The sequence below is a fragment of the Oreochromis aureus genome, linkage group 15, assembly GCF_013358895.1.
Source record: "Oreochromis aureus strain Israel breed Guangdong linkage group 15, ZZ_aureus, whole genome shotgun sequence".
Taxonomy (NCBI): domain Eukaryota; kingdom Metazoa; phylum Chordata; class Actinopteri; order Cichliformes; family Cichlidae; genus Oreochromis; species Oreochromis aureus.
In genome coordinates, this window is record NC_052956.1 from 32,222,429 (window position 1) to 32,241,642 (window position 19,214).

A 19,214-nucleotide genomic window follows, 5' to 3' on the forward strand; every position below is an offset into this window, starting at 1 on the left:
GCCGATGGCACGATATGGCAGCCTCGCTTCTGTCAGTCTGCCCCAGGTTTGCCTCCACCAGTGTGTGAATGTGAGAGTGAATGAATAGTGGAATTGTAAAGCGCTTTGGGTGCCTAGAAAAGCACTATATAAATGCAATCCATTATTATAATTCCATATGTGTTCATTCATAGTCTTGATGCCTTCAGTGAGAATCTACAATGTAAATAGTCCTGTGTCAAAACTTCTGACTGGTAGTGTACATAATTGTATCACTTACCTTGGTAACAGCTACTTTTGCGCCTTTGTTGATAAGCTGGACCACACTGTCAACTTGTCCTTTGTGTGAAGCTACGAGGAGGCGCTCGGAGAGTGCGAGGACCTCCGCTGCATCCCGCTGGTTCATGAAGCAGGGTGCTGTCTCCAGTTGTGGTTGCTGCTGTCTCCAAACAGCAGCTGTGGCAATGGGCTATGACGTGGTCTAACTCATAGTGAGCGCCAGTGCAGACAGAAGTGCCAAAGAAGAGCCAAAGAGGATGCCGTTTATTCTTCTGTTCTTTTGTTTTGTTCTACAACCTCTTCACACTACTGGGGTTCCTCCTCTTCATCCTTACAGCTGCTGGGAAGAGAACTGGAAACAAGCCATAGCAGGTTATCAACCAGGAAAAACAGACAGTGACACCACCATTCTTCATGTTTCTTGGCCCATGTACAGTCCTGGTAGAATCAAGTGAGTTGAACAGAAATAATCTAGTGAGAGCATAAAACCCCCAAACAGGGGTCAAATTTGGTAATTGAATGGCTGGTTTGCTGAGAAGCAAGCCCTTAATACAACTGAAACCAGCTCAAACAGCTGTAAACTAAATGAATATTTAAGTTTTTAAATATTACTTAAATTAACTTTCTTTACATATGTCACTGGAAAAAAAAAATCACACATTAAATCTGATTTTAAAAAATTAAATAGGGCTGCACTGATCCAACGTAAAAAGAAGGTAAAAGATAGAAACACAAAAGAGCTGTAGAGATTAAACAATAAAGGGGGGCATAAAAAGTAGCTTAAAAAATAGTCAACACCTTACACTGGTCAAAGTCAAGGAGTAAAATTTTAAAATAGACTCGTGAAACACTTGAAGCTAAAATTGGAGTGATGGGCTCTTGCTTGCTTGCACTAGTTAAAAATCGAGCGGCAGCGTTTTGCACAAGCTGTAGGCGAGCAATGGAGGCTTGGTGGATTCCTATAAAAAAAATCCAACACCAGTACCTTGGTTTGGTGTTACAAATACCAAGTACAGATTTAATACCAATGTTAAATAAATAAGCTACAATCCTTGCTGTAAGGAAGAGTTTGGAAATCATTTTATGTGTGAGCCAAGACCAGTCTCAACTTAAGCAGCTGCAAAACTCTGTAAAATCAAATATAAATACATTAAATAATATAAATTTACTGCTGTTTTCTAGTGAAATAAATGGCAACATGCCAATCATAAATCAAATGAAAGTAATTTGAGTCATTATGCTGCTGTCATTTAAAGTCATACTACTTACTCTCCTTTTTCCTCCTTGCACACACGTGTTTGAAGGTGATAAGAGAAAGCTCAAGCGAAATAACAACTGAGTTGATGACAAAATGTTATGGTACTGTAAGCAGATGTTTCACTAAACCAACATCCTCTAGCTTCTACATTAGTTAATGTCTCTGAAAAAGCATGATAAGAGAGAAAGTAAATGAACACGTGCGAGAGTTATGTTATTGAGTTGTTATTTGATGATTGTAGTCATGTCAGTCATGTCAAATGACAGTTTTTAGTTATATAAACAACATACAAATACAAGTATTTTAGTAAATGCCTCCAAATTAACACTTTACTGTTAACCGTCTCCAAGCGAAATTAGTCCTACTAATAGCTGGTGCTAGTGGTGAAGTAAATATAAAAACTACACAGAATTGAATTGCTTGGAACATGTATTGGGTCAATAACCTAAAATTCCTAATCCTATGCTATAGGTTTTTGTCTTACATAAACTCTACTCTGGTAGAAAATGATATCATATCATCTGTGAGGTGTTTATCGGCGCTTAAGTCAGAGGTGCAATAAGCATAATTCATAAGGTCTAACAAGCAAAGCACAAATTAACAGCAGGCCAATTCAATTCAATTCAATTTTATTTACAGAGTGCCAAATCACAACAACAGTCACCTCAAGGCACTTTATACTGTAGGTTAGACCCTACAATAATGCATACAGAGAAAAACCCAACAATCATATGACCCACTATGAGCAAGCACTTTGGTGACAGTAGGAAGGAAAAACTCCCTTTTAACAGGAAGAAACCTTAAGCAGAACCAGGCTCAGGGAGGGGCGGCCAACTGCAGTGACCGGTTGGGGTGAGGGGAGGAAGACAGGATAAAAGACATGCTGTGGAAGACAGCCAGAGATTAACAACAAGTATGTCTTGATGCATGCGCAATCATCCAGGTAAGTAAATCCTCCAAAGTTGATCTGTTCATCTGGACGAAACATTTATCCCACTGAAAACGCTACGTCCAGATGAACAGAATCAGCTTTTGGGAACAACAAGTGTGATTCAGCGCAGCGAGGTCTATTAACACATATCGAGTGAGAAACGTGACTGAAGAAGAAATACTAAGAGCGCAGAGTACACAATGAAGAAGAGTCACTAACGTTGTTGAGTTTGAGTCCTCCACAGTGGGCCTCTGTTCTTTGAAGAGCTAAATACACAACACAGTCAGCTTCATCAATATAGCTACGAAAAAAAGAGAGAAAACACCAACATTTTGTATCGCACGTCTCAAGTCTTTCTGTGTGTAATTTAAAAATCTGATCTTCCAAACTTTTTTCTTTCTGTCATACACAACATAAACAGATTTCTACAACATTTCAACATTTGTTAAGTGTAGTTATTTACTTTTTTGCATGCCAACTCTGCTTAGGTCAGCTGGTTGTTGTATTTGCTTAAACAGCAACAGGGAAGTTGCCTTCTGGTGGACAAACAATGCAATGTTAACACTCATAACTTGTTTGAAGGTTTTCTTGTGTCACTTATTGACCTCTTAAAGTTAAGCTGTCCATGTAATCATATGAGAACAGCAAACCCTGTAAGCTAGAATGTTTTTCTGTGCTACAGGTGACACAAGAAATTTCATCTCTCTGTTCTTCAAAGTCATATGAGGAAAGATGACAATAACTTTAAAATAAAATCTTTGTAACCTTCACCTCAACAACAGAGAAATGTATCACTACACGAAGAAAGATGATCAGTGAAATATTTGCACTTTGTGATGATTTCTTTTTACAGGGTCATCATAAAAGCAATATACAAGCTTGTAACCTGAGTTTTAGACAGGAAGTGAGAGAGAGTAAAACAACAGCATTTCCACTTAGCACTGATTGCACAGCTCTGTTCCACAGAGGAAGAGGCATGGTCCATCTGATTCCTGAAGTCAATCTATGATGACAGTCCTATATTTTTCTTTTTTCCATTACAGGAAACAGCAGAGAACAAGATAACATGGTACAGAAGAGATCAACAGGACTGATTCACAGCACCACAGGCCTGCATGGCTATTCCAGAGAAGAGAGACACTAACTTTTCAGCCTAACTCACCCATAAAATATAGCGGTACATTTAGCTTTCTTTTGCCAATTCATTCCACTTGACATCATTAGTTTTAATATCACTAAACCTTTGCACAACTGGGCACCTATGAGTTATTTAATGTGTAAGATATCTTTTTAACATGCATGTTTGTGTGTATAATTGGGTCATTCACTGTCCCTCAGGCTATGGCATGTCAATACAGTGGGAGAAATCATTTTTTGATCCCCTACTGAACTTGTAAGTTTGCTCATTTACAAAGAAATCGCTAAAATCTCTCATATTTATGGTAGTTTCCATTTAATTGAGAGAGACGGAGTAACAACCAAAAATCCAGAAAAAACACATTCAATTAAAGTTACAAATTGATGTGGATGTCCATGAGGGAAATTAATATTTGATCCTCAAGTAAAACATGGTGGCGCAATGGTAAGATTTTTCTTGTTCTTAGTCACCAGATTTGCACACAGCCCAAGAGAGATTTTGGCCAACTCGTCTTTACAGAGACACTAAATCCTTTATGTTTCTTGTATGCTGCTTTGGAACTCAAAGCTTAAATTCCCTCAACAGATTTTCTATATGATGGAGTTCTGATCTAGTTAATGAATAAACTCTATCCTAATTGAAGACAGGAAAGAAAAGTCTGCAAAAAAAATTAACTGTGTCAATCGACTGCCTCACGAACAAACCACAGTACATTAAGGACTATGTCTCTGAGGTGGTGGTATGCAGCACGGAGGCCCCTCAGGGAACATTGCTCCCTCTCTTTCTCTCTACCCTCTATATTTTGCACTTCAAATACAATATAAAATCCAATAAAGCGAACTGGTCACATAACACTCATACTCTAGAAAAGAAGGGGCAAAGTCGGCCCTATCGGCTGGACAAGCTGAGATCGTTTGGGGCGTGCAGAACATTGCAAAGGACCTTTTCCAGCACTGTGATGACTTCTGCTATCAGTTAGTTGTCTGCTGGGGAGGTGGTCAGTAAGAGGGACAGAAAATGGCTTAATTATCAGTAGGTATCTGCCTGATTCTGCTCGAAATGCGTCTGTTGTTCTTTTTAGATATAGATGGGAGTAGGAATTTTGACATGACCATGAGATGCTTCTCTTTAAAATAGCAGGACTTATACCCAAAATCACCATCCAGTCGGTAATACTGATAACACATAAGCCAGCGGTCCCCAACCCTCTGGTCAGGTACCGGTACTGGTCTGCGAGTTGTTTGGTACCAGGCCGTGAGAGTTGAGGCTTGGGTGTGAAATTTATGGCTTTCAGGGTTTGTATCGTTAACTCGGTTTTCCTGGGTCTTTTCCCGTGGTGCAGTTGTGTGTCTTATTTTGAAAAAAATATTTACGTGTTACCACAGTGACCAGAGAGCATTAAGGGGCAGAGAGGAGGATGTTACTCTCAGTGTTGTTGGCGCATTTCAGGAGGATGCTGCTAATAAAGTTACACAATTACACAGTGAATTCGCGTTTATTATTATATTTACAAAATACCACAGTTTTTGTCTTGGTCGTATTATTTTATTTTGTTGTATTTATCCGCGACACCTTAAAGGCCGGTCCATGAAAATACTGTTTGACATTAAACCGGTCCATGGCGCAAAAAAGTTTGGGGACCGCTGCCATAAGCAACATAGATTTATAGAAATCATGCAGTCTGTTATAAGACTTGGCGGTTTAACAGTTTCCTTGAAACTTCCCCCAAAATTAAAATAAGATCACACAAACGGTGGAATGGCAAAGAAAGCTCACAGGCCTATGTCACTACTCTCAGAGGCTGATTGACAGAGGCTAAAAAGAGTGCCAATGCACCATAGTAACATTTGAATGGCTCCCTGCTGCCAGGTGAAACTGAATTAAAAAAAAGGGGGTAATTCTCTTCCAGACCACATTCCTGTTGATTCTGCTGAAGAGTCTGTGCAGCCAGAGTCCCATGCACACAAAGAAGCCTTGGCAGTCACAGTGAGGCTCTTCGCTCACAGCTAGACAACAAAGCTTTTGTGCAAACTTTTAGGAACTCAGAACTGAGCACAAAAAACAAGAAATGCCAAGCCCTTACTTTTCACAGGGGTCAGGGGAGGAAAACCTGCAACCTGCTCACTCCAGAAAAAAAAACATCCTTCTGATGCACAATCCATGCAAGCTGAATTTCTTAAGTTCAAAAGGGAAAATTATTAAAAGAGATGTAATGCCTGTATTATGAATAAATGTTTGTATGTTATTTCTGTTTTATAATTGTTAATACTGTTTATTGATAAAGTTACTACTAGGGTATGAAAAATTGCTTAATCCAGCAAAAAGGTTCTTAAAGCTGGCAATGATGAAGTAAACTGCGACATGTCAGTGAGACGGATGTCAGGAACCCAAAATGAGATGATTAAAAGAATAAAATTGAAAAATCAGGCTCCAATTTGAAGATGGTTTTTAAGTGAGCTGACTTATTTTCCTTCAATTCTGATTTTCACTTGTAATTATTTGACAAAGCTTGAAATTAAGAAGATCACATTTGGGAATTCAGACTGTTAATAAACACTATTCCCCTCAAGTCCCGCCCACCTCACCAATCTGAACAAAGGCCTGAGTAACCCAGATCAGTCAGGCCACTCACAAAAGGATTCTGTTCACAACAAGTCTTTTTTCTTTGCAATACGCTACAGGAAGCTATGGGGGCAGTATCCCCTATATCGTCTGCCAAGACTGCACTCAATACTAACGAAGAAGAACATAGCACAAATGGCAAAACAGGAGGGCAGAAGAAAATGGAAACAGCGATTTCAAAAATTAAGAAAGCATTTCACAAAAATCTCCAAAAGTTGATCCTGTTCATCTGGACGTAGCATTTTCAGTGGGAGAAACGTTTCGTCACTCATCCAAGTGACTTCTTCAGTCTCAGCTGACTGCAAATTATGCAAATTCTAATGACCATTGATCAAGGCCCACTGATCAATGGCCATGAGTACCATTCACAGAGAGTTGGGGAATGGATGTACCCTTAGGCCCCCTCCTCGATTCAGAGATGGAGGGGGCCTAAGGGTACATCTTTCACCATCTTACAATGCTGTGATTGCAGCCATTCCCCAACTCTCTGTGAATGGTACTCATGGCCATTGATCAGTGGTCTTGATCAGTAGGCCTTGATCAATGGTCATGAGAATCTGCATAATTATAATGAAGGAACTGACCTTCCAGCCCATTGTTCCTTCAGTGGGCTGGTTTCAGACATTATGCAAATGTACTGTTTATAAGATTGGGGAAACCTGCAGTCAGCTGAGACTGAAGAAGTCACTTGGATGAGTGATGAAACGTTTCTCCCACTGAAAACGCTACGTCCAGATGAACAGAATCAACTTTTGGAGATTTACTTACCTGGATGATTGAGCATGCATCAAGACATTTCACAAAAATACAATAAAGTTACATTCAGACTGTGCAAAGCAAAGCTTTCCTTCCACAACAGCAATACTGCAGTGCATAACCATTTAAAATACCACCACCCTGGAGCTGTGATGTCAACTGCGATTGGGTCCATTTATAATATGAGTGCCAGGCCAGCAAAGAGGAGGAAATCCACTGTGTAGCATATTACAAAATACGCTACAAAAACAGATATGTGGATGAGCTGAACAAGGCATCCCTGTATTAGCTTAACAGAGCACTTCATCAGAGACTGGACACTCTGCAGTCGGTGTTTGGAGACAGGCTATTTTCCTGATGACCATTGAGCAGCAGTAGTGATAGCTGGAGGCCTCAGGGAAGGGACGGCACAGGGTCATCTAGTGTGTGTCACTACGGGTTAATGCCACATAAGGCCCATTATTCATGTTTTGATTATTTAATTTAAATGTAATAACTAAGTACACAATATTACAATAATTTACTGTGTTTTGGAGTTCTCTGTGTATTTTATGTTTCCTAGTTTAGTTTGAGTTTTTTCAGTATTTCTCATCTAAGTTGTTAATTGGTCCTGTTCACGTCTTTGTCTTGTCTTTGTTTCCTTCCCTCAGCATTCACCCAGTTAGGTCAGTATTGTCTTCATGTTCGTCTAGTTCCCTGTTTGCCCAGTCATGTCTCTGGATGTGTGTGTGTGTGTCTGGTTTCTCTCGTCCCTCGCTCTCTCTCTCCCTTCCTCTGTTCCCTGGGTTCCATCAGTCTGTGTGTCAATGTGTGTGTTCCTTGTACTTCCTGTTTTTCTTCGATAGCCTCCTGTCTGGTGTGCGTCATGTTCAGTTTTGCTTTCACCTGTCGCACTCTCAACTTGCACACAAAATTATAAAAAGAGATTACAGCCTGCACATTTAGCTTATTAAATAGAAAGAGCACTTTGAGACTATCTGACTCTGAAGGTGAAAACATCAAAAACTCTAGCTGTATTACCTTTGTGCAATGAGGCGGATCATAAACACACAAAAATGAGCTTGTGCTCTGAGCCACAACACTGCCCGCTGAACATTCGCCATTATAGTATTTAGGTCATGTGTTATGCTTCTGTGAGTGCTCATATCTGTAAAGTACATCTGTGGAGTCCCATGGTGCTCTGCATGAGCTTTCAATACACAGATACTATATAGCCTAGATCAGCGGTCCACAACCCCTGAGTCGTTTTGTACCAGGCCGTGATAGTTGAGGCTTGGGTGTGAAATTTGTGGTTTTCAGGGTTTGTATCGTTAACTCGGTTTTCCTGGGTCTTTTCCCGTGGTGTAGTTGTGTGTCTTATTTTGAAGGAAATATTTTCACGTTAACATAGCGATGAGAGAGCATTAAGGGGGCAGAGAGGAGGATGTTACTCTTAATGTTGTTGGCACGTTTCAGGAGGATGCTGCTAATAAAGTTACACAATTACACAGTGAATTTGCGTTTATTATTATATTTACAAAATACCACTCGGTCGTATCATTTTATTTCTGTATTTATCCGCGACACCTTAAAGGCCGATCTGTGAAAGTATTGTCTGATATTAAACCGGTCCGTGGCGCAAAAAAAGTTGGGGACTGCTGGCCTAGATTACCAATAGCTGGACCGCGATCAGGACATAGACGCCATACTTTACAGGCCCACACCTTTTACTAGATTTTGACAGACCATTTCTATTTTTCCTATCTGGTACAACATTTCTCATATGCAGTATGGTTATTTTAATCTATGCAGCCTTTTTCTTTGCCTTTATGGTTGTTAATGTTTGTACACAAGAAGCACACAGACCAGTCACAGACATTGTAACTAAACAATAGTTTTTTATAGCCAAGTCAGTCACCTGATCCCAAATAAACAAATAAATACAAAATAGAATACAAAGAAAGCCACAAAAAACAGCAACTGAAGGTGGCAGCAGTAAAGGCCTAGCAGGGTATCTCAAGAAAAGAAATACAGCATTTAGTGATATCCATTTGAGCTCTAGACTAAGGCAGTCACTGAGGCCATCATACGCATATGAATTTGAGTGGCAGCCCATTCAATCCACAGGTTTTAATATGATGTTGACCCACACTTTGTAGCTTTAACAATTTTAACTCTTCTGAGAACACTCATCTCTGCACAAAGTTGAAGACCTGTGCACACTATGTGCCTGAGCATACGCTGATCCTGCTCTGTGAGCAGCAACACTTAATACCATTAACAACTGACTGGGGAATATTTAGTGGCGAGGAAATTTCACAACTGGACTTGCAAGATGCAAAAGTGGCATCCTATAATGGTACTATGCTTGAATTCACTGAGCTGAGTTTGCACCCCTGTACACCACCTGTCAAAGAGGGCAGCTCCAGAGTGGTGGAGCCCAGACCCTCTACAGCCATATCAGGCTAGGTTGATGTACACAGCATAGGAGGATCAACCAGCAGAAGCACATGTACTAATGGTTGTCATGTTAGGTGTGTGAGCGAGATAAAATACAAAATGAGAAAAGAAAATGTTACCAAATACTCAAGCAACAGCGTTACCAAACTTAATACCTTAACAGACAGCCCAGGGACCAAAAGTCACTTTTGTTTATATTCTCCATTGTTTACATTTGAAAACATGGTAAGATAATGTACTACAGCACATTTATCATGTTCAACTCATGACAGAAAATAAATATTATTTAAAATCAAAATTAACCTTTAAACATGGCATAAATAGTAATTTAATTTATATTGTAATATATATCAATATCGACTGATTTGAATTTTTTTTTTCTCAAATCATTTTCAAAATTTATTTCCATATATACCAGCCCTGCTCCTGAGGCCCTCCCCTAGGCCTGGCTCCAGGTTGGCGGTCCAGTAACCCCGTCCCTTACTAAAATAAAGAGGTCCTTCGGGTTTTGTTCGCCTTAAAGACAAATTATCAAAGGTTTGTTTGTTTTGTGCACTTCCCTAGTTTATTTGCTTGTTTTAACGTTACAAGAATTTACTTGTTTGCTTGCTAGTGCCAGAATGTCAAGCAAAGATGAGTCAGCTTGGGTTAAAAATAGTTTAAGTTTTAAAAAAGACGCTTTTTTCAAGAGTTATGAAGAAACATAAACCTTAACAAGTATGTCCTGGAGGAAAATATCAGAAACTATGTGCTGTCAAGTGTCTGTTTCAATCTGAACAGTATCATCCACATGGAGTCGCAAAGAGAAAGCATTATAAAGCATTATAATCAGCTTAGTCGCTGCCGAAAATTTGTGCTTTTTCATGCAGAAACGAGGGCCTAATGCACTGCTGGCTAATCCTGAGGTCAGTCATGCATAAGAACCTTCTATCGTTAATGTTAGGCCAGATGTAACAGTATTTATTTAAATAAATAGTGCAGATAGAAACATAAGCATGAGAATGAAAATAGCATACAATATTCTATACTATATCACCTAAGAAAACAGAAGAGCACAATAAACTGACCAATTGTAAGAATTTACACACATGCATAAAACCCGAGTGTATGATAAACAGATACCAGTTTATGTCTAAAAGAAGGTGTTTCTTTTTTTTCTCTTGGCTGTATTCTACTTTGTGCCTTGAAAATACTTTAAATGTGGCTATATGAAAACAAAAAGCTCCCAATGGAACATCGGGTATTCACTTCCATAGTTATAGCAATAATGTGTGGTGTCTAAAGGACATTCATCTTTCGGTATTCAAGATTGTACATGAGAACATGTCATCAAAGCTGTTGTGTAACAACAGGACACAGTGCCAAGAAGGTTATCTCTGAGATTGTTAAAATAATACCCTAAACTGGCATGTAAACAAAATGCATCACTGCAGAGTTGGTCAAAAGTTGAGCTCGAGTGAAGACACGGTAGTATTCTGGATGTCTGAATACACCTAAAAAAGTTGTTAGCAAGAGCTAGATATCATTCAACAAATGGATAACTAAGTAGGTAAGTAAAGTTTATTTATTAGGCGCTTTTCATAGACAGGCAGTCACAAAGTGCCATACACAAAAGGTTAAAAAAAGACAAGAATGCTAGGTACCAAAATAGAAAAATAAAAAAGATTAAATAAAACACAGTAAGATTAACAAGTAGCTTTAAGATAAAATTATTAATCAATTAAAAAAAAATACTCAACAGAAAGCCTGTTTCAACAGAAAAGAAAAAAGATAACTGCTTGGAATCGGTAAGTTGGAATGCGACAAGAGATGTCAGTTATTTATGTTAAACCGACTGCACCGTCCTACACAGCTCTAACCACATCATCAAGTTCGCTGACGACACAACCATGGTTGGACTCGTCAGCAGCAGAGGTTCAGCAGCTGGCGTTCTGGTGCAGCGAGAACAACCTGTCACTGAATGTGAACAAAACCAGGGAGATGATTGTCGACTCGCTCCACCCACACACCACTCAGCATCCACGGTTCCACAGTAGAGACTGTTAACAGCATCAAGTTCCTGGAAGTTCACATCTCAGAAGACCTCACCTGGACCACCAACACCACCTCCAACACCAAAAAGGCCCAGCAGCTCCTACACTTCCTGAGACACCTGAAGCGGGCCAACCTTCTTCCTCCCATCCTCACCATGCTCTACAGGGACACCATAGAGAATATTCTGACCAGCTGCATCTCCGTGTCGTTTGGTAAATGCAAAGTTGGCGATCTTGGCCAGCTGCAACGCATTGTTAAACCAGCTGCAAGATCATCGGAACATCTGTCCCTCTGCTACAGGACATCTTCCACAAGAGCTGCATCAGTAAGGCCTCCTGCATCGTTCTTGACCCCTCACACCCCTCACATGGACTCTTTTCTCTCCTTCCATCCGACAGACGCTATCGCAGCATCGGGGCCCAATCCTCCAGACTTCAAGATAGCATTTTCCCACAAGCCATCAAGCTCTTGAACTCACTACCAGCTCTCCCACTCCCCCCACCACATACACCCACACAAACCGTTAACTGCCTCTATTGCACTCCACATACCACTGCCTTTGTAATGCAGATGCTGCTCTATGGACAATCCTTACTCTCAGGAATTCTGCTCATGTTTACAACAAGCTGCCACGCTGGTCACTTTAAATCACTTCAAGGTCACTTTAAACCATTCAAACTGTAAATTGTAAATTTTAAATTGTTATTGATCCTTTTACCTTAGTCTTAAAGTGTATATTTATTTCTTACTCTTCTTATATTTCTTGTTTGTCTTTTGCACAGAATGTAACTGGAGCCTCGTCGTCTCGTCTCTCTATATACTGTACTGTATATAGCGGATAAGACAATAAAGTTTACTCTGACTTTGACTTTGAAACACAATTCTTACATTTGATTTCTTTGTTATATTATTTAGTCCTGTTATTTTGTATTCACGCTTTTTTTATATTCAGTGCATGCACCGTGCTGAGCCTGACCTTAGTGTAAGAGTGTAAGAATCCAAACATCACAACAGAGAATAACAAACACTGTCCCATAGTGCATAGAAATTAATTTGGTTAAAAGATCATGCTCTAATGAAAGAAGATCATTTAATGCCTCTGCAGTCCTCCAACCTCAACAGGATAAAAGGATGCCAAAATTCACATTTTGGACAGAGAAGCGTAAAAGAGGCCATCTATGTCCAATGTAAATAACCATAATTGAACAGGGGGAGTGGGTTATGACATCAACTGTGAGCCACCTACAATGCAAAGCTACAATGTAGTCTTGAGTTTGTTTCCCAGGTGCCTCAATCCCCACTCCCATTTTGCATCAGGTGACCTCATTAGGTCTTATGATATGATGATTTCACTGATGGAATACTCTGGTGGTAATTACCCAATCCATTTTTTACATCTTGACTAATGTGATGACACACATCATTAATTAGTCCAGTATAACAGCAAAATGTGTAAGAGAAGAGACAAAGCTTGAAATGGACACACATGCAGAAGCGAACATGAAAATAAGCAGACGTTACTAACATATTTACATGCATATACGTATTAGCCACCTAGCTTAATTGTTTCTGGCGATTAAGGGCCCTGGAATGTACTTCATACCTTTCTTGCAATGTCTTGGCTTTAAATATATTATCTCCCCTTGCTAATACTGCAACTTCTGCATGTGTGTCCATTTCACACTTTGGAGAGATAAAGCGTGAAATGGACATGGTAGACCAGAATGTCTATTGCACCCTTTGCTGTGATATCGGGTTGGATTAATCGCGTGTCAACGATCCTCCTAAAGGACAATGATTTATTACAGGATTATGCTTTTTCTTGCACTGAACTTTTGACACAAGTCCACCTAATTCAAATTCATTAAAAAAAAGATGTCTGTATGACCACCTCTCTAGTAAACTGGAAATATAATTTAATATGCATAAACAGATAGACAGGATCCTGATGATCTCCTTCTCTGTTTGACTCCAATCCAGCTGGAAAAGTGGCATGTTGGCTGTGGCGCAGAGCAACAACATATCTCCACCCTCAACAACCCCCTTCCCTCCCACACTTACACCTCTGAACCAATACACAAGCTTTATTCTTTCTGTACTCTAACCCTGTGCCCTATTTTCCAAAGCGCCCTATATCACAATCACAATCACAATCACAATCAGAATACTTTATTATCAGAGAAAATTATGTGGTCAAAGTTGCTTCAAGACAGTAAGAACAGTAACTAACTAAACTAAATAAAATAATACTATAAATAATAAAGTAACAAAATATTACAAAATAGTATTAATTAATACAAATAATATATAATTACAACTATAAAAATCTATTGACTTTGTTATTTTCTCTGTAGACGATATGCAGATATTAAGGCTCTGCAACTATTGCAGTGTGTACTTGTGCTTTAGATGGAGGAATTGTACAGCTAGATAGCCACAGGCAGGAATGAAAGATGAAACCATTCATGCATATTGGCCCAATTCCCTTAATAGTATTCACTGAGAACTTTAAAACAGCAGATGTAATATGAGACAGAGCAATGGCCCATGCCAAAGAATTCATTCTTGAAGCTGACAATAAAGGTTTAAGACTAAGCAAAAGACTGCAGTAAATTCATTCATCATCAGAATAGTTTCCGATCGAGCTGCAGACTCATCTCTCTCAATCAAACTAACTCAGTACAAGCAAAGAAGTCTTCTCCATCACTAACATTGCAACAAATCCGACAGACTGTTGAAAAAATTGCTCTATAACACAAAACTGGCCAAAACTTTTACAGACGATCTTTTAGCTAGCTTGGGTTTGGAGAATATTTAAAATAGAAATGCTGCAATACAAACTTGGGATATAAAGTTTAAAAGATGTTATCATTCACTATTGTTCAAAATGTCCTGTACCCCCAAATTAATTGCTGTACTGGGTCTGTTTTTTGAATAATTAACATTCTTTGATTGAGTATTATTCATAGATTTGGTTCTCCTTACTGTTCTCCTTGTGTGTTTCATACTTGCCATGGTCTGTGTGTAGGCAGGCAGGAAAAAGGACCCAAGTGCAGGACTCGTGGAGGCAGAAGTGAACTCAAAAGAACCATAGCTTTTTTGCTGGCGAAATACAAAACTCAAAATGGCACATGAACGGAACACACACGCAGGAACGGTGGTACGACACGACAACAAGCAGTGAAGGACACACACTATAAATACAGAGGCAAACACGCGGGGAACAAGGACCAAAAGGGGAACACAGCTAATGCAAATTAACTGACGGAACCAGGTGGACGCAAAACTAGAATCATCAACATAAGACACAGACCTTCAAAGTAAAATAGGAAATCCATAGACAAAACTCAGAGGCACCGAACCAAACTCATATTAAACACTAGAAATAACAAATTACAACAATAATACGCAAAACACTGAGACACAGACACAGGACCATGACATAGTCTTTAGGTTTCTGTTTCAACGCCTTCCCATGTTCTAGGTTTCATGTCTAGTCACCCCAGTCTCTATTTTTGTCAGTCACGTCTCCATGTCTTAGTGTCTAGTCTGTGTCTTTGTGAATGTTTCTTGTTTTACTTTTACAGTCTTGGGTCCTATTTCAGTTTTTTCAGTGTTTTCAGTTTTGCTTCCTCCCCCTTCGTTATGTGGGATTACTTCCAGCTGTGCTCTTCTCCTTTGTCTCATTCCCTCGTTACTCCCTTGTGTATTTAAGCCCTGTGTTTCCTTTGCCCTTGTTGCGTTGTTACCATCATGTTGCTGTGTGTCTCTCCCTGTTTTCCTCGTTTCCCTGAGTGGTTCTAGTTAACTCATGGCTCCTGGTTTCTGTTTTCTAGTTTCCTTTTTAGGTTATGTTTTGTGTTTTCTTTGTGTGGATATTCACAGCAAATATTGCTGCCTCTTTGACTTATTCCCGTGTGTGTTGAGTCCTGCATTTGGGTCCACATCCTGCCTACCACAGCACTAACCTTGACAGAACGACGCAACCAAGACATGGACCCAGCAGACTCAGCCCGAAAGAGGTACCTTTTCCGCATTCAGAGCCTGGTGAGGCGAGTTTCCCATGTCTCAGACGCAAGGACAATATCTGTTGGACTTCATGCCTTTGAGGCGATCCTCGGGCCTCACTTGCACCAGCTCTCTAGGATTTTGGAGTTTGTCCGCGATCTGGGCCAGACAAAGGAGGCGCTTCATGCCCAGGAGCTTGCCAATCTCTTCCGCTCCCCTCATTCCACGCCTCAGCAGCAGCGGATGGTGCTCTCCGCGACCCAACAGCGGTAGCAGGCAAATTCCTGCACGTCACTGCGGCAGTAGCAGCGGGTAGGTGTTTCCACACCGCTGACGCAGAATCTCTTGCCCTCCACGTTCCAACCTGAGCATTCTAGCAGCGATGTGGTCAGAGGATGAGGAGTCAATCTCCAGCTCTCTGTCTTCACCGGCCTCCTCTGTCATCTGCAGCAGCCTCCGCTGGGTACTCCGGCAAGCTGACCCAACTTCCTGCATCAGCTGAGAGCTCATTCAGCCCACTGTCTCTGTCTGACAAGTGCCCTGAGCAGACTGAATGCACTGCACAGCCCAAGCTGCTGCATTTTGAGCCGGCTGCGTGCCCTATGCAGCTCCCGCCAGCTCTGCCTCAGCCAGACGTTTCCACACCATCTGGTCCTGGTTCTGGTCAGCCAGAGGTTTCCACACTTTCTGGTTCTGTACCTGTCTCTGCTGGGGGCTCTGGAGAGTCTGCCTAGTCATCGCCTGTCTCCACTGGGGGCTCTGGAGAGTCCATCCAGCCATCTGTGGCTTCCACACCCCCGCCTGTTTCGGCTGGGGGCTCTGGACATTCTGCTCAGCCTCCTGCGGCTGCCAGGCCGCTGCATGCTCAACCGCATGCGGCTTCTGCTCCGCCATCAGGTTCAGCTCTATCTCTGCCAGAGGTCAACACGCCTGCCCATCTACGTCCTGCACTGCCTGCATGTCCACATCCATCCACCTAACCACACCAACACCGGCCCCCTTCCAGGTCACCTGATGATTTACGCTCCCATTTTCTTCCCTGTTGGGGTCCTGGAGGGTCCCTTCTGCACCGGCGCTGCTTCCCCCGCAGTCAGCCTCCGGACCTGCTTTGGAGCTGCCGCCTTCAATGCGGTTGGCCTCCTGAACTGTCTCGTCGCAGGCGATCCCCAGAACTGTTTTTTCACTGTTGTGGACTCTGTTTTTCCCTCATGTTTCCGTGTCTTGTCAAATAAAGCCGCCTCTTTGAGTTATCCCCGTGTGTGTTGTCCTGCATTTGGGTCCACATCCTGCCTGCCATAGCATTAACCTTGACAGTAAATCTACAACATGGTCTCTGCAGATGACCACACATGTGCAGACACACATATCCCATACACAAAGTTAACTTTTCGCTCTATCTTCCTGATGTGCAATAGTACCAAGTGCAATCTTCCCAATATAACAAAGTATTTATTCTATTTTGTATAGTATTTTATTTATTTTTATAGTATTTATTCTATTGTATATAGTATTTTGTTCTATTTTGTATAGTATGTTATTCTTTTTTATCTTATTCTATTCTGTTGTTTTGTTTCTTAATCTTTACTGCACTTAACTTGTACTTTCTGCTGTGACCACAAATTTCCCACTTGTGGGACTAATAAAGGTTTATCTTATCTTATCTTATCTTATCTTATCTGCCAAGGTAAATAGGAATACTTTACAGCAGTACTGGGGTATTTATTTTTTTCTAAAGCAATGCAATGCCACTTCTCATTTGCCTATGTTTAACTTGAATAATTAGCTTTGAACAGGTAAATGTCATTTTTAAATCCATTAACAGTTTCTCAGAAAATACTCTGGCTTATCCCAAATATTCCAATTACCCTTGGGCAAGATGGTAACCCCAAGTTGCTCTCCGATGCATCCATCGGAGTATGAAAGTGCGTGAATGGTAGTCAGTAAGCACTTAAAAGCATAGAAGACAGTGCTTGTGTGAATGGGTAAAGTGGCATGTTGTATATAGGGAGTAGAAAAGCGCTATATAAAAATCAGTCCATCTACCATCTAATCTACATACATATATATAGCACAAAGTAGAATTTCAGTTACCATCATATTCTAATCCTTTTCCCAAAATTTAAGTCAGTTTACACATGTTAACAGGAATGAAATTACTGACAAAGAGGGGGAAAAATCCGTTTTACAAGACAAAGGGCAGCCCTGGTGGAGTCTAGATGGGAAAATAGCATTAATAAACAATGAAGCTTTATGACAAATCACATTGTAATTCATCAATGCTAGTTCACAAGATTTATTTTTTCTGTCTTCTGGATGCAGCTTTCTAAATTGTACTAAGCTATCATTTTAACATATCACTGATTAGCGTTTCCTAATTAGCTTATATCTCGTAATACCCTTAAATACCCTCTTTGCTTATCTTAGCCTAATTTATTTCAAAGTAGTTCTTTTACTCATCAGGTGTAGATGAACTTGCACCAGCATGGGAACGTTGCACTGTGGATCCTGAATAATATTTAACTACTGCAGTTATTCTATTTTCATATACCCTTTACATTCACTTCAAACTTATTTTGTAAACACTATAATTGTGCACACCGAAGGAATATCTTGATCTTGTTGAACAATAAACAGCATAAGTTTCAACAGCTTTCTTACATGTATCAGGGTATTTCAAGCTATAAATGTAAAATTAGACAAAAAACAAACCTGTCTGACAAACACTACTTTTCAGAATAATTTATACCAGAGAGGCCCAACGTAAACGACATATCCTGATATTTTAAGTAAAACAAAGCCACTATAAACTTTGTTGTTACAGTTGTAGTTCGACCTAAATAGAGCAGCTATCCGTCTTTTACAGCCGAGAAGTTGAAAGGATACAAAAAATAAAGAACACAGAATGTTGGATTCAGCTGTCTATCCATGGAAATATTCACTAAATTAACATGCTAAAAGTAATTGAGGGCGATAAGACTAGCTAAAATAATTAACATACTAGCAGTTATTTCTTCGAAGTAAACAGAATTACGTCCCTGCTGCTGCCGTAATTCAAGTCAGTCCACACGGAAGATTCATCCAATGTACGGAGTGTATACACCGTGTTTAAAAGCCAGGCATTCAGATAAAACCACCCAAACTAAAGAGATCAAACGAAGAGACTGACCTCGGAGAGAAACGTCCACACGGACCTTGGATTTAGATTGAGTTCCACTGTTTACTAGTCTCACAATCTTGTGGACTTGGAAATTGAGTGAAAACAGTCTTTAGCTACTACCGTAACTGCGCACCGCTTTTGCAACCCCCTCCCTCTCTGTCTGCAGTTCACACACAGACCATGAGTGCTGCTAAACCGCACACTTTGATTCCTCTGATAGAATCAGTTCTTTCCAACATTATCTCATATTTTTGATCAGAGTTTCTCCAACGGGAGTACCAATAATTGAAACACGCGTTGGCTTTACAGGCAGAGTCAAGGAACAGTTTAACTTTAACTGATTTCAGTGTTCAACCATTTTATTGTTATCTTCCATTCTATCGCCTGTGTCTGAAGAGGAAAACACGAGAATGATAATATAGCAAATATTAATTCAATTAATTTGTTTTACAATATTCTTGTAAATATTGTAGTTATTGAAGTTTTAAACTTGTTTAGTTGAAGTTTTTAATTATTCTAAAAATATGACATTGACAGCAGTACACTTAAATCGTAATTTACCAGCAATGCTATGTCAAGGATATATCTTAAGATCTATCTTTGACGTATCAGA

At 40.2% G+C, this 19,214-nt stretch overlaps 1 protein-coding gene across 6 annotated transcripts in view; it reads right to left on the reverse strand.

Annotated features, from left to right (window-relative positions):
* The window catches only part of ankrd6b (ankyrin repeat domain 6b), a 62,486-nt gene extending 43,743 nt beyond the window's left edge, over window positions 1-18,743 (reverse strand). For 3 of the 6 annotated variants that reach the window (XM_031741664.2, XM_039598903.1, XM_031741663.2), the window contains exon 1: window positions 260-308. Coding sequence is in view for 3 of the 6 variants with exons in the window: in XM_039598904.1 (XP_039454838.1) it covers window positions 260-385 (126 nt within the window). In the remaining 3 variants the exon portion in view is untranslated. Of the gene's footprint in view, window positions 1-259; window positions 611-2,666; window positions 2,749-18,610 lie in introns of those variants that run through there. The other 3 variants (XM_031741666.2, XM_031741665.2, XM_039598904.1) reach the window with 2 other exon arrangements.
* Window positions 18,744-19,214: the final 471 nt, after the last annotated feature.